Source organism: Zerene cesonia, chromosome 6, assembly GCF_012273895.1.
Source record: "Zerene cesonia ecotype Mississippi chromosome 6, Zerene_cesonia_1.1, whole genome shotgun sequence".
In the NCBI taxonomy this organism is placed as follows: domain Eukaryota; kingdom Metazoa; phylum Arthropoda; class Insecta; order Lepidoptera; family Pieridae; genus Zerene; species Zerene cesonia.
In genome coordinates this window covers 2,119,977-2,136,545 of record NC_052107.1, presented here as the reverse complement: position 1 = coordinate 2,136,545, position 16,569 = coordinate 2,119,977, and the positions used below count along the sequence as shown (strand labels likewise).

General features: G+C 31.0%; 1 protein-coding gene across 1 annotated transcript in view; it reads right to left on the bottom strand.

The window, feature by feature from the left end:
• Positions 1-16,569, bottom strand: part of LOC119840394 (A disintegrin and metalloproteinase with thrombospondin motifs 3-like) — a 49,274-nt gene that overhangs the window by 19,167 nt on the left and 13,538 nt on the right. Inside the window, exons 5-7 of the mRNA XM_038366992.1 lie at positions 10,574-10,714; positions 9,898-10,017; positions 2,831-2,963 (exon numbers count right to left, since the gene is read on the bottom strand). Of these exons, the coding sequence (XP_038222920.1) occupies positions 2,831-2,963; positions 9,898-10,017; positions 10,574-10,714 (394 nt within the window). The remainder of the gene's footprint in view (positions 1-2,830; positions 2,964-9,897; positions 10,018-10,573; positions 10,715-16,569) is intronic.

The following is a 16,569-nucleotide window of genomic DNA, read 5'->3' as shown; positions in this document are numbered from 1 at the left end:
GTATTACTTGCAATTCATTGCTTTTTCAATCGGTAATTTTTAATTCTATAGAATTTCTTGTGTTTGTAAGCTCAGAACTGTCGACTGGATGAACTGATTTTGATGATTCTATTCTTTCACAATTTGAAGGCAGCTTAGATTTTGTTGAATACAATTATTTTGTACCTCTTTTATGGATTCCTTCTCGATCAATCTTTCAATGATTCAGGGGCATCATTTCAATGTTGTCCCTGAGTATAACACTAAATATATAGGTATAACAATATTTTTCCGTTTTTCATTATCATAATCATAAAACATCATAAAACATTTAACTTAAAAAATCTAAAAGCAAGAAATTATTAAATTATAAGAAAAATATGATATTGTCGTCGCGGTCTATTTAATATTTACTAGCAGTTCGCCCTGGCTACGACCGTGCTACATATATAGCCTATGTCCCTTAACGAAGTTGTACCTTTCTAATGATGAAAGAATTTTTAAAATCGGTCCAGTATTTGTTGCATTACAAGAAAAATACAAAGTCTTTCCTTATAATATTGTGTAGATAGCGTAGATATAATAATTAGACCCATATCATAAGCGTACCTAAGCTCATTAATATTAATTTAGCTCATCTACACTAAAGATATAGGTCAAGAATTCGCAGAGCGTCTCAAAACAATTCAGTTTTACTTTTCTCTTATTATAAAGAGTTTTCCGACGGCTCCGTGGAAAGGAATTTCTTTATAAGCTTGATAAGAAGCATCATTATTATTGTTCAGTCGACAGGAAAGGCGGATATTAAAGCATTCCTGAATCCAGTCTTACATAAATGATAGCTTTTAAAAATTCGTAGACTGAATAGGCAGCTGCGATTCTTTGTTTAAATGTTGTATTTAATATATAATTATATATTTATATAAATTGCGTTGAGTTCATAAAGCTAGGTCAATCTTTCACATTCTTGATGTGGGAATCCATTATGAGATGATGCACGCGGAAATATTATATGGACAATGGAATTTCTTGTGTAATGACGTCATGTCTTTCATTAAGTGTACGTAGCATGTATATTAGATGGCATATATAATTGATGCTTTTATTTATGTATTAAAATCTTTAGACCTTACTTGTAACAACTGTATACAATAGGGTACTGGGATGAATATTTAATTTTTTATTTTGCTTAAATATTAGTTCCTCGTATACTCGTGTACTTTGTATGAGTGTGATATAGGTATGTGATACGTTCTTGGGTATTAATAAACGAATTAATTTATAAAATTAGTGTTTCTCCTTGTTTCCTTATTTGACCTTTGGCGACAGGCCAGCATAACGCTAGGTCAGACAAAGATATATAATCACATTCACATCGCGTACTCACAAAAAACTATATACAGTTGCCAAATCAAGGAGCGACATCAAGGCCACGAGCTACTCATGCGTTACGATTTTATTATGAAGTCATCAGTTTTGTTTATAATTGCCGATTGCCTACAACTATGTTGCCATTTTTTAAGCATTTTTCGTCCAATAATTCGTATTATATATGGTATTCATCTCGGAATGTATTCATGAAGGATTTTATTGAATTTATGCACACACACGGGCGGATGGCGCAGACGTTGATGGAATTGCGAGTAGTTGTGTGCATAACATGAATGCAATGAGTGATGCTCTTTTAAGGGAATTTATTTCAACAACAGGCATTCGCTTTTTTGTGAATGTACCATTTAATAGTCACTGCATAATTCGATTTGATTAAAGGTCAATGAAGTTCAATGGTTAACAATATACAAGGGAGAAGAATTATATTGTAATAACCAAACGTATTCTTATCCGTACCGAATTATTACACATCCGATAAAATAGATTACAACAGAGAAAATAGGTACAAAACCTTACAAACTTGCGCAGTATATTCAAGAAATATAATTGTCGAAATATATATTTTAACACGTTGAAAGCCACGGAGCCCACCGGTGGGCGATTCAAGCAAACCCGTTCAGGCTTAGTGTAATTCCATAATTTTTTACTAAAGTTAATATCGACACGGAACAATAAAAAATTACAAAATTTGCTTATTTAATTAGATTTAACATCTCAAAAAATATACAGAGAAATATATGTTTTTATACAAATTCCCTTTTCCACTAAAAGCTTCATTAAAAGCTATAAAATGTACTAGACAGTAGACAGTATTTATTTTAATATTTTTGGATCGAATCAAGTAAATAAATGAAAAAGTAGGACATGAGCGGCAGAAATATGATCGCAATTATAAAATACTTTCATACAGTCTCCACTATTAACATAGCTCGGATACTGTGACTAGTATTTCATTAAATTACGCATAGCCAGCTTGTATGAAGCTATTTTATCTACATAAGCAATCTTAACGTCCACTTAACTAGGCGTTTCAAATAAATACGATCTCATTTTCTTAAAATGTTAACTAGGCTTTAGATTGAAATTATAATTACAGCCAGCTATTAATTTTTCAAAACACGCAGCCTTAAAGACTTTTTTCGTATCATATTTTAATGGATAATGATATTATTCAGAAGCACAGATAATATTATGATACTATACTTGTTCAGAAATGAGTACTTATAAGGCCAATTTTCCATGGGTTTTGAATCGAGGAGATATGAGGCATATTATTAGTGACTAGCTGTTCGCCCGGCTTCGTCCGTGGTTCATATATAGCTTATGTCCCTCAGTGAAGATGCAGCTATCCAAGGGTGAAAGAATTTTTGAAATCGGTCCACTAGTTTTTATCTACCTAAAAACATTACAAACATATAAAAATACAAAAGTTTTATTTTTATAATATTAGTGTAGATACCTGATTAACTCCACAAGGCGTGCCCTCCAACGGCGGGGCTCGCTTCGAGCGGCATACATGAGGCATGGAGCGATGCGCGCACCACAGTCTGGCGCACGGTGATTTGATCTTAACGGACTTGCATATCGAAAATCTGAAATAAAATTCTATATATTATTTATCAATATAAAACGACAATTTGTGAGAAATGTTCAGCTCGCGTCCAAGGAAAATCCGTCCAAGGAAAAGCTTATTTAACAATATCCGTTTACTTTTATTGCAATTTGTACGGAGTTCGCAGAGCTGCTTTAGCAACTTTTATTATGATGGGCTGTATACTGTATAGTAGTTGTTAACCGACTTCAAAAAGAGATGATTGGTCCAGAATCCGACTGCATATCTTTTTATTGAAAAATTTGAATCACCTCATAACTTTTTACTGGGTGAACTGATTTTGATGAGTCTCTTTTAGTTATACCAAATATGTCGCTACATCGGTTTTCTTAATTTTTATATCACAATTTTCCTGAAAAAATCTGTCAAATCAAACCTTACATTAGTGTTCGTTAGCTTTAATTAAACGCACAAATAATGATATACTATAATAATAAATATATTAAATATAATGAGTTACCTATATACATGATTTTATTATGTAGTAGTTTCATGTAAGGAACGAATGAATTCTCATACGTATAGATCTTGTGATAAGAACTCTTTATTATTATAATACAAAACTGTCTAACAATAAAAAGGTGTCTTACGTTTACGGTTGAAGAGTTATCCTTGCTTTGTATTCAATAAACTTTATTGTTTAATATAAATATACTTAGAACTTACAAACTGAAGCTCTAGTATAATGAAATATATATGCACCTATTTATAATTTATTTTTTTTTACATTTTCCCGCGTAGGGACATACTTTGACTTTTCTTCCACAGATAACCGCCATATTGGCCATAGATAAGCGATATAGATTATAGAATATAGTAACTAGATAAACAATTAAAAAGTAATATCTACTTAAAAAAATAACTTTCAATGTATTTTAATTTCGGACGAATTTAAATATACGTAATTAGTGTTACTGCTCTTTAAGTTGTTATTTAAATGTTATTGCTCTTTATTCATTAATTGTCTTTTTAACGTTTCTTTTTAACTTGACAGCATCGAACCATTGTTCTAGACAGCCGAATTCTATAAAAAAAATTAAAACAATGTATCGGTTTTTACTTTTTTTACAACCTACTTGAATATTGGATAATTTGATCAATGAAATTTGAAATATTTGTTGTTAAAGTGAATCGTGAGATGTAATTAATAGTGTTGAAATAACAACACTAAAAATAACAACACTGATGAAGAAATAAATATAGGTCTCTGTAATTTCACATGTATTAACGTAATTTATCACTTCATCAGCATTTAGTAGGTCAATGTCAGTTAAACAGTGGCACACTTATCCGAAAATATCAATGTCAAATTGAAAATTTAGGTTAAGTCGCATCCAAAATGTTTAAACATGAATGAAGACTAATGAAGACAAAATAAAAGCATTTTGTGTCACTTGAATCTGTCGTTTATTTATAAAAAACGATAAAAGCACGTAAAAGCCTGTCCAGAATTTTTTGCTTGACTTCATATTGATTTATTTTATTAATCTACAGAGGCATCTTATTATTTCTTGAGCGGGTGAATATATATAGTATGGTATATGTATGGTTTTATGATATGTATAAAGATAGTATATTAAAATGTAACTTTAAATTATAATTATACTAGGTGCACGCTCCGGCTCCGGCCGGATAATTTATCGTAATTGAAATAATTTAAACTAACTTATCTTTTAAGCTGGATCAAGCTGCAAATGGTGTGCAAATTTGATTAACATCGGTAAAGTCGTTTAAGAGTCAATCGCGGACAAACAATGTGACACGTAATTTATGTTAAGATTGTTTTTTACTTTAAATTGTATAAATGGTATGATTTCAGTGAATTTTCGAAATACCTAATTTCAATGAGCTCATTTAACGAATATTCACAATATATTGGTATAACAATGGGTATTAGTTTTGAGTCGCGGTCTATATGATAAAGGCTTTTAGACAATGAAGTTCGAGCTTTGTTCTCTGTAATTATGACCAAGTTAGGTTCAAAGATTGAGATGTTGTAGGGTTGTCAACATAGAATTAATTGTTTTAAGGAATTGTTTTTATTATCTGTAGTGTTGCATTATTTTTTGAAGTCGTATTTACTCAAGACGTAATTATAAGTTTTAGTTTTAATTAAATTTTCTCTTTTCTTTCGAAAATTTGACAACTCAAACAATATATTATGATGCTCTATTCATCGCGATCATAAATTTGAACACAATGTTTTTTTTAAATACAGTAAAAAAAATATGTTTGTGCAAATGCGCAATGTTTGATATTAATTTGTAAATCTAAGCTGGCAACCCTAATTACATTTAACAATTCGTATAGCCTTCCGAATATGGGCGTGTGTGGCAATAGACCGTATCTCCCATATTCGTAGTCTCGTAGAGACAATCCTCTTTTGTCTATTATTTATAAACCATATTAGACTGCCTAATGTTTGATATAGGCTTCTCTTACGTACTCAAAATATATCTTTAAGTTTATAAGCACTATATATCCATAGATATTAATAGAAACTTGCATTTTGCTCGAATCATGGCCCGCGTATTCATGGGAAATTCCCATGAGAATAAGATATTTCACGTGAAAAATAGCGTATCACGTTAGCTTCTTAACTGCTTCCACACACAAAATCATATCATGAAATCGCTCCTTTGAGACATAAATAAAATATTCATAGCTCTAAATTGTGACTCTGAGAAATAAATTTCTAGTTTCCATAACTAACGAATATTTCTTAAAGTGTTTTCTTGTATTAATGATTCATCAATACGTTATCTTCTAACCCTTGCTGCTCATTTAATAACGATTTCATTTTCGACACAAGGAGCCACGGCGCGGTATTTCACGGAATACACGTTTGCAAATATAGTCCAATTAGAATGCATAACGAACTAGTTCAAAATTACGCGTTATAGTATGCGTTTAAGAACGCAATCAACTTTGATAAAGTCCACCACTTATCATAGTGTCATATAAAGCAGACGCACCGGCCTGTTCCGAACCATAAAGTTCGATAAACGAATGATTTACGATTTCAATTCAGCACGTTTGTTTGATCTTCGCAAAATACATTTGCAAGTTTCGTACGATAGTGCGAAATAGTTGTGCTATTGGACGGTCTAAATCAATATTCGATCTAGACTGTTTTAATACGATCTAAAACCATCCAATGTGGATAAAGTCGAATTAAAGAGTTTAGTTTATATTTCACGATAATTTCTTTTGTGTATACAAGATCTATAATATATAAGTATATTGTTTTAACGTTTCATAAAAAGTTCAAAACACTAATCCAAGAACAAAAAGTTATTATTAACAGATGTTAGAAATTCTATAATAAAGAAATATGCAACAAAATAAATGTTATAAGAGCAATACGACATTGACCAACTTTCATCTATAAGAATTACGCTTATTATATGGACATATAAGTAGGACTTGAAAACATTGTAGCTAGAATGTATTTGGTATCTTATTATCAAATAAATTACTTATTTATGGAGGGCAATGCAGATTTATATCTTGATTTACGGTCAGAGTGGAAAAACTATAATTAAATGCTGTTAATATTTTTGTTGTAAGGTGTACTTTTATAGTGACCCAAACGAAATACCTTTCAATATGGTTGATTCAGAAAATAGCATGATAAAAATTAAATCTCACCATTATTCTTATATATAATATTACTTACATATAATAAATGACAAAATTTACAATACACTTAAAAACGACACTACGATGTTTTATTTATTGACGCAGTAAAAGGTTAAATATAATATTTAAAATATCACTATAAAGTAAAAAAAATACTAATAAAAACACAATTCGAAATGCAAATTCATAATGTATACAAACCTAAGTAAATTCGAAAGTATTATTCGTTCCCTTTTGTCCTTAAAAATCCTTTTTGAGTAAAACATTTAAGAATATAGATATTTTTATTTTACTACACATTAATTCGAAAACAAATTGATAGAAGTCTACGACTACTACGAACTATAGGAAACAAGTAAAGAAAAAGTGTATATGAAATATTTATTGTGTGTAATTATTATATATCATAGTGGAAAGAGGTCATTGTGAACTGATAATCACTTGTAAACTTCCTCTTATATAATTATTGCACTACAAGTGCATAGTACTTGTATAGTAACTTACTCATTATTGATAAAACTTCGATATTATATCAAATACTATCAGAAGCTTTTCCCAAAGTATGAAAAAAAGTAAAGTATTCGATCCCTCCTTTTAGAATAGCTTCTGCCTTTTTTAGTACAATTACACAAATTGTATAGTGCTTTGTAAGTCGATAGTTTTAACATTAATAAATGTACACATTCTATATATTTCATCCAATTTGTTTTAATATAATAACATGTTAGTACATTATGTACATTCATATAGTGTGATGATACTACCAGTATTTAAAATATATATTAGTAGCTAATACGTAACTAAAAGTACAAGTATATATCTTCGTGAATGCACCGCTATCCACTATCCTTTAGCTAATAGTGAAAATGTATGAAAATCGTGAAATTTCTGACTATTACGTCCCGTAGGTAAGACGAGAATGATTGCGTACTTAAGTGCCAAAGAGCTGTTAACAGCAGAGCTCCGTTTCAAAGCGCATATTTCAGGATTCTTTTAATGTTTCAAACAACGTGTTAACGCCGTGGCTTTTGGATGTTTTTGTTTGGTTTATTGTTGGGAAATAGAGATGGAAATAAAATATAACAAATTGTTGACTTAAATTCTTTGTGTGATAGTTTTGAAACTTTAACTAATAAGGTATAGTATACAGTTTCTGAATGTTAAAGTCGAGTACTATTCGGCACGAAATACTCCATTTCGCAGCTGCGAAATACCACACCCACACTGAAGAGCGGCGTGAAATAGTAGCATGCAAATGCTGTTTCGTATGGTAAGTGACGAGGATCTATTTCCTCAACCTTCCCAGCACATTACTTCTATCCTTAATTGCCTACAAATAAATATGGTAATCTATGAAAAACAGTTGCTCTGAATTTGGCATGTATTGAATGCTACGAGACCAAATTATCGGAAAAATCTCCATATGTATTCAAGATGTCACTCCGACGTGCGCACTTATGTTGTAAAGGAACATTTGGAAGACGAATAGGCATATTTATTTTCCTCAAATATTGTCTTTCTAATTATTCGTCTTGAATTATAGGTTCGTTTGGTTTCATTTCGCATTGATAACATTGTCAAATTGTAGGAGAATTTCAATATTTTCGTTTATTTATTTAATGGTCGGTTTACAAAAAAAAAAAGGAATATACAACAATCACTAAATTCTAAAGAAAACAGTAAGTATGATTGCGATTTTTGAGACTGAAATTCCGACTCTGTAAAGACTAGAACTAAAATATATTGGAAGATCAAATTGAACACAATTTTCTTCATATTAATACGTGACTGACTTCTCAAGGATGCGAACTTATTATTCTGTCTAATAAAAATCGTTCAGAGATCAATAGTTCTTTTTATTATGAAGCCGTATCTCTCTGCACTTTGTCATTTTCTATAAATCGTGTATACAATGTGAATGTATGTGTCAGGATTGAAACTATAATTAACTTCATTTTAAAGTGACCTTTATCAGGAAACCCTAATTTAAAAAGTTTACGTAAAACAGACGTCGTTTTAAAAATATATATGAATCTTCTTTAAAAATATTTCAAATTTCATCTAAATTAAAAAAACTCAGTTACAGGGTTGATCGTAGACCTACTATCTAAGCCTTTCACTATAAAATCAGATGACGGCTTTATGGCTCACCCTCCTGACATAAAGACGGTAATAACTTTATCTTCAGAGTTTCCACGTGTTTCGTCCGCCTCGTGCAGGATTAGCGGATATTCGCATTTTTGTGGAATAGCCCCTTTTTTAACCAAATTTCTGCTTAGAGATTGAATTTAAGAGTAGAATGTTTCGATTTCCTTTATTAACTATATTTTTTGATATTACTACAATTTTATTAATTAAATATATGACGAGCTACAAGGTTTAAAATAGTGGTTATTTTTCAGTTCTTCAATCTAACACAAAATAATTTAAGCAATTCATTTAATGTTCAACAATTACAATCAAAACTAATTTCCAATCACTCAGTTATTACACTAATATAATTTTCAACAAAATATTCACATAGTTTAACAAAACAAGCAAATTTCTATAAGATATTGCGTCGCAAAAACTATATTTACATTAGGCAATAATCCTGTGAAATAACTGGCGATGTTATTCAAAATAAACAACACTCTGTAAATATTATGTTTTGAACACGTTTTGTACATATTTTAGCGGAACGTTTAAGTGATTGGATGAAAAGCTTTTCTGGGCTATTTCTATTAACAGTATTTGTGAATTTTATTGATTATTTTGGTGAATTATAAATTAGATATTCAGCCAGTGTCTGTCAGATAAATCACAGTTTAAATTCATGGTCAAATTATTTATTTTTATTGGTATGAATGTATGAATAAAAGATTTTACTGCAAGACAATTACGGATTACGCTAACGGTAATGTTGTTTTTGCTCAAAAATAAGATTTATTCAATGTTCAATATTTTATGTCAGACTGGACATTTCTACGAAGTAATTAGTAAATATGTCAAAAGTGACATACGATATTGCAATTTATTACTCGGATTTTATTGATATTTTACCACAGAACAAACATACGTGAGCAACTAATTACAAAAACGAAATACTGAGAAGTTTATGAAGAACAGAAATGATTTTAACATTACAAATTAAAATAACAATTACTTGTTTGCATTTAACAAACTCCATTTTTGAGTAATTTGCATATTAAACAGTGGATTAAACAATAAAATTGTCACATATAAGCGGACACCACATTTAAAATACTATGTTCAGTACTATTCCAACTTACCCCTCTCCAAATTCAGTTCTACACTGCTCGTCCATTGTAAACACATAGTTTGATAACTCTTTAGCACCGCCCAATACAACACCATCATCGTGGCTCCGTTGGTGGAGGCACCACAGTTTTCTACATGAAAGTGTTATATGTGAAAATTTAAAAAAAATAGAAAAAATTTGATCTTCAGGCGGGATTCGCCTCGCCTCGCCTAGCCTGCCCGTGATCCCGGGTGGGCGAGAGGCTAGGCCTTCTAATCTCGCTTCCTGATCAATTCTTTTCTATTCTTTAAAATTATATTATTTATAAAGCATTTCTATACTATAAAACTGAAAATTAAGAATAATTAAAAGTAACTTGTGTAATAATAATTTAATGAAACAAATATATACCTTTATTGCACATATACTTTGGCATAAAATTGTTTCTGTTAATATTAAGAAACTGAACTAAGTTACAGTGAGTAGTGTCGTAATTCATAGGTACCAAACAAACATACTTCGACGCTCTGCTGTAAAGGAATATCTACTGATACAATTATTATAGATTTGAATGAAATTTTATACAAAGATAGTTGAGACCCGAGAAAGGAAATGACATCTTGGACTGTCTATCTTTTCCTTTGAGTTTTGTCTGCTAAAAAGCTGAGGATTATTAGTATAAATCAATCAATTGTATAGTGACTTACTTGGTCTTTTTGTGGAACTGTTCTCTGGAACAAGAAGACCAGGCGTAATTGTGAAGAGTTGCCAGCACCGTCGGAGCCATCACAGAGCCTTTTAGACCATCTGTTTCACACTGACCTTCGCCGTCGTGCGTCAGGCCTAATCTGGGTAAAAAAGAGTGAATTAAATTCACATTTTATTCCAATGCTATTTAATGATACTTGCTCATAGTTTAATCATTACACTTCCATACATAAATGCTTTTACAGTTTGAATTGAAATTCTTATGGTAATTAGATGTTAAAACACGTTATAAAGTCCTAAAAACCTATGTCACTGATAATCGAATCATAAAATCGCTCTGTTGCGACGCGTAAAAAAAAAGCATACAAACCACAACGCACTTTTGCATTTATGATATTAGTGTATAATATTTTCATAGTTACTAAAAAAATGAAATGAGGAAACGCTACAAATGATGTATATCAATTATTATATATATTATACGTTTTTTTGGTTATCTATACTAATATTATAAAGCTGTAGAGTTTATTTGTTTGAACGCCTTAATTTTTTAGATAGCCCATTTATTGAGGAAGGCTTTAGGCTGTATATGTATCACGGGCGAAGCCGGGGCGGTCCGCTAGTGTTAGATAAATAAAAACAAACATGCATCCAGTGAATTTATAATCTTTCCATTCATTCTTATAGGATAGATTAAAAACGTATTACCCAAAAGGATTTAACACTAAATGAGATTCATTGTAATTTCCATAAGGACTATTTTGAAAGGGTCTTCAAGGGATCGATGCGACCCAGACAAGACTCTGTGAGGTACGCAAAATCTACGAATAAACAACGGTCACTTATAGCGTTACAATGTTTTAAGCAATTAAAGTTTAAATTTAAGCGTTTACATAAATATAAGTTATAACCTACAAAAAAATGCTAATTTATGACGTTGCATTGTCTCAAAATATTCTATACTAGCTGTTCGCCCCGGCTTCATTTGTGGTTCACATAAAGCCTATGTCAATCAGTAAAGTTGTATGCTTTGTGATGATGAAAGAATATTTGAATTCGGTCCAGTAGTTTATGCGTGAAAACGTTACAATCATACAAAAGCTTTCTATTTACAATATTAGTGTAAAAATTGTCATGGAAAGGCTAATTATATCCATTCATTTATTGTCCATTTATATCATATAATAATGAAATCGGATGACGGATGACAGAATATACCATATATTGTAATTTTCATTATATTTTATGTCACAAAAACCGAATTTGTATTTACGGGGCAAAAAAATAATTTTGACATCGCCATGTGTTATTTCTTTATAATTTCATATTGCCACATATTACATTAAAAGTCGGTAGATTTGATTGCCACTATAAAAATAACTTTTACTATCTGCTCGTGATCTGGGTTGCCATAATCGTAAAAAAATATTTGAAATAATCTTTATAGCGGTGTAATATTCCTAATGGACCTACCAAGTTTAACACATGCAAGATTTGTTAATAACCCCTTTTTATTAGCAAACTTTTAGGGAAGGATTCTTCCTTCAGCTGCCAGTTTCTTCACCACAAATTAGGGAATTAATAGAGCTAAACTGATAGATTAGTAAGGCATATCTGACAGGCCCTTTCGTGTGTATTTGTTGTCATTGAAAAAATCGTGAGACAAAGGATAATTGACGTTAATTGTAATAATCATTAAACATAATTTGGTCTGAAGATCATAACTGAACTCAAGCAGACATTATGTCATTTTAATATCATTATGTTATACGTCTGATATACCTACATGTTATTTGGTCTAATATATATGTCAATTATTTATATTTTATATTAAAAGTAAGTAAATTCTATACGATTATATACCGATTTGTTGTAAATAACTGAGGGTAAGTTGAACAATAGAGCAAAAGAAATATATTCGTCGGTTTATTCGACGTAATCCCAACCTTTTGTTGTCTTGAAATCCGCTTAATTATTACGAGACGCCCAAAACCTCAAGCCACAGACTAAAAAGTGGGAACAATGATTTTACTATATTTGCTCGAGAAGATTAAATTTATAGACATACAAAATGAGAAGATTTATGTTTATGTTTCTAATAATAATATGAAAAGAATATGGAGTCTTATTTTCTTGGTTGAGTCTATGAATATCGATTTATAAATTTCATTGAATTATAATGGAAATTTGTTTGAACAGTTCACTTCCTTACAATATTAAGAAGTGCACAAGAAAAGTAGGTAAAAAAAAGATCAGCTTTTGCATTGAATCACGGCCATGATATAGAAATAAGCGAAAACTAAAAAGTGTAACATAGATAAATATCGTATCACGACCGTATTAATAAAACAAAAAGCAGCCAGTCTCATTTATAAGTAGATAAAATTCAAGTCCAGTAGTTGAAATGCGTAAAGTCGATTTGCAAATAGACCACTCGAAGTTTATCTGCGCAATAAATACAGCGTGTGCGCGGTTCGCATAAAGGGTCTTATCAATCGTAACAGGCGGCGTCAATTAGCCCTCAGAGTCGAGTGCTTTCGTTCGTCGCTGTATAAAAATACTGGCGACCTGTTTGGACGATAAACCAGTTGAGATTGACCTCTTTGACGTATTACGGTGCATTGGTTACTTAGGTCAAACTGTTTTAGTCGTTTTCTTTATTCCGGCTGTTTTAAATTTATATATACAAATTATTATTTTTTGGAACAGTGCTTTTTAGACTGATACAGTTGGAAATATTTTTGGATTCTATAAATTGTACTAATATTATAAACACGAAATGTTGCCTGGATGGATATAGGTATAGCAAAAAAGACCCTTTCAAGCAGTTTTATCTTGAAAGGCTGATCGGATCAGGATTCAATTTGGTACAGAGACAAAATATATTACTAGGCTGGCTTAGTACATACAGACAAGGTTACCAATTTATCCTAACCGTCTCCTTTGTGCATTGGTTAACACATGAGCGCAGGACCGATGCATCCTGGGTTTGGTTCCCGAAGGTTTCCTGGAGACTTGGACCAAAAATTGCCTGTGCCTAGCAGGACACAGTAAACTGATCACCTACTTGTACGCCAAGAAAATCGAACAATGACACGATGCATATTGCATTTGCCCTATGCCCCAAAAGGACACGGGATATCACTAAACTACTACGAATTTATACTTCATATAAACAGATACATTGTTCCTATAAGATTTTAAAACCAAGCCAAGCCAAAACCTTTAAAAAAGTATAGATAAAAACATGAGTGTACATGCAGAATATCTATGACGGTTTTTGCATAACAAATTTTGCTCTCACGGCGTAGTGGGTACGTTGAGTGGATTGTAAATATTATAGCTATAGGGACGCACTTTTTCTGGCATAAAACAATATTTTTATATCACTGTGAAGATAGGATAAATTAATAAAGAATTGGAAGGGTGAGAAATTTCTTTTTTTTTTGCATACATATATTTATATCTATTAATACACTCTTCTAGAAAGGTTCAAAGCTCTTTAATCAACGCCATGATATGGCCGCAAAAAAGGGCGCTTTGTGTCTTTAAATATTAAAAAGAAAACGCCGACAAGGGTTCTAAATACAAATTGAAACAACATGGTAACATTGAGTTCGTTTTTAGACTGGACTTCCGTTTGTTTAACTCAATTGCACAATGAGAATACTATTCTTTTTAATCTTGGCGATCCTAATCAGGGTAATAATATAAACTGTTGTATTGTCTATCATTTGTTAAGTTTAAAAAGTTTGAAATAAATCAGTACGTTTAAAGTGTCTCTAAATCGAGTTTAAAGGAGTCAGTCATACGAGTACAAACATACAGATTAAGATAAAAGGGTGTTAAAAATCAAGACCTCGGTGATTATTTTTATTGCTCTCTTATCGAAATACCGTCAATATTAATTCGCTTTCAAAAGAATAATACTATAGAAGAATACGTGACTTTATATGGAATTCATAACGAATCGTCGTTTATCTCAGATTCCTCCCAAATACAAATAGCGAATCTTTATTAAATGAAATCATCTGAATCCTTAATGACTATGTGTATTGAATACGTACAATCTGATTATAATAATATATTTATATTTGTTGTCCAATCAAGGGCAGAGTCAGACTTCAGTTTTGGGGGCGGGTTTATGAAAGTGAAATAAGTAGAGATACATAAAGCCCTTACCTTTATAATGAACTTGAAGAAAAAGTAATATATAAAAAAACTGTACTAAATTGTGCAGTGGAATAGTGTAGACTAAATAAATAAAAAAGAAGTGATATAGGCGGTAGGCCTGCTTGAAATTTAATGTTTTTATCTTTAAGAGGAGGGGGTTCAGTCGTTAAAGAATTCAAATCTTGTCTATGCCACAAGACAACGAAGAAGCATAATGTATTCTGATGTTTGTCGAAAGAATAAATTATTAAATTTATTATGAAAAAGAATAAATTATGTATTTTACAATTAATCCTTATTAAAATTTTATATTATTGCATAATTTGTTAGGTTGGATTTTTTTTGTATTAGTTATAGTATGAGTCAATATCGTATTGGGTTCCTCCTGTAAAGATCACATCACACGTCGTAAAAATAATTAAATAAATAAAAACCGGTTTTCCCTGGTTAGAGCTCGTTGTTACAAAGGAATTTAATAACAATTAATTCTAAAAAGACGGGTTTTAACGATTGCATAATAAAATAATAAATAAATCTAGTTAAAAATGTGACATTACTCCTTCGATTTTTTATCTTTCTTTTTCACCAATTCTCAATCGATGAACATAATCCTACTTACAGATAATAAAAACGCGAAAGTTTTTAAAATGTATGAATGTATGTTTGTCACTCTTTAACGCGAAGACCACTGAATGAATTTTGATGACACTTGATAGTGATGTAGTTATGTAACAGATAGAACCTAAGCTATAGATATATTTTTGACTGCGAGTTCTTCCGCGCGTGAAGCCTGGCGCAGCTCCTAGTATAATGTTTATTGTACTCTATATACATATAATATAAATAAGTAAAGTATTTAGTCGGGACCGAACCAATTTTTGATAATGTGCATCAAATAATGTTTAGAATAATGACTGACATCCTACCACATTGAATGAGAGGACGATATTGAATTTAAATGAGAAATTTTGAAAGAATAAACGGTTACGCAAAAACGCAATGTTGCTACGGTTAGACAAAAAAAACGCGGGTTCGTGTTCGAATTTTTTCTATTCTTTCAAAATTTCTTAGAACGATATTGATAATCCGTCCACATGTAAACACATATAAGCTAATGTTAAATTTACAAGAAATAACGATGCCTTCGGCGATTAAAAAAAGTTATCAAAATTAGATTCTTTGACAAGGTTGTAACAAACACGGCTATGTTAATCCCATTACATCTTTGTAAAAGTACCTTTGAAATTCTTGTATTTTATTTGAGTTTGACTCGTAAACGCGAGACAAAGGTTTTAATTAAGACTTGCCTAAACTCGGTATGACTTTAACTCTTCAGAGGAGCTTAATTGCAAATGCCCAATCAACCTTTTGTCTGTTTAATTTAATTAAAATTATTCTTGTCTTGATGAGCTTACATAATTTGTTATTGTAAATAAATATTTGCTATTAAATATCATTGTGATGGACTGATGAGGTGTTACCTAAACCTCTGTATTAATAAATTAATAATGTATAGCAGAATTTGCTTGTCTGTTTGAACTTGTTAATCACAAGAACTATTGGATATATTTTAAAAATTATTTCACCGTTGGATGTATGTGCTACATATAGACCATATATGTAACACGGGCGAAGCCGGGGCTACCCGCTAGTACTGTTATATAAATCAGCTTTTGTTAATAAATTTAGTTGATTTATTGAATATTTTTTAACGGAAGTAAAATGACATAAATTTCTTACCTTCACAAGCGAAAAAAATTGTGTTTCTTTATCATAGTAAGAACATAAATAAAAGCAATCCGTTACTGTCATATTAAATAAT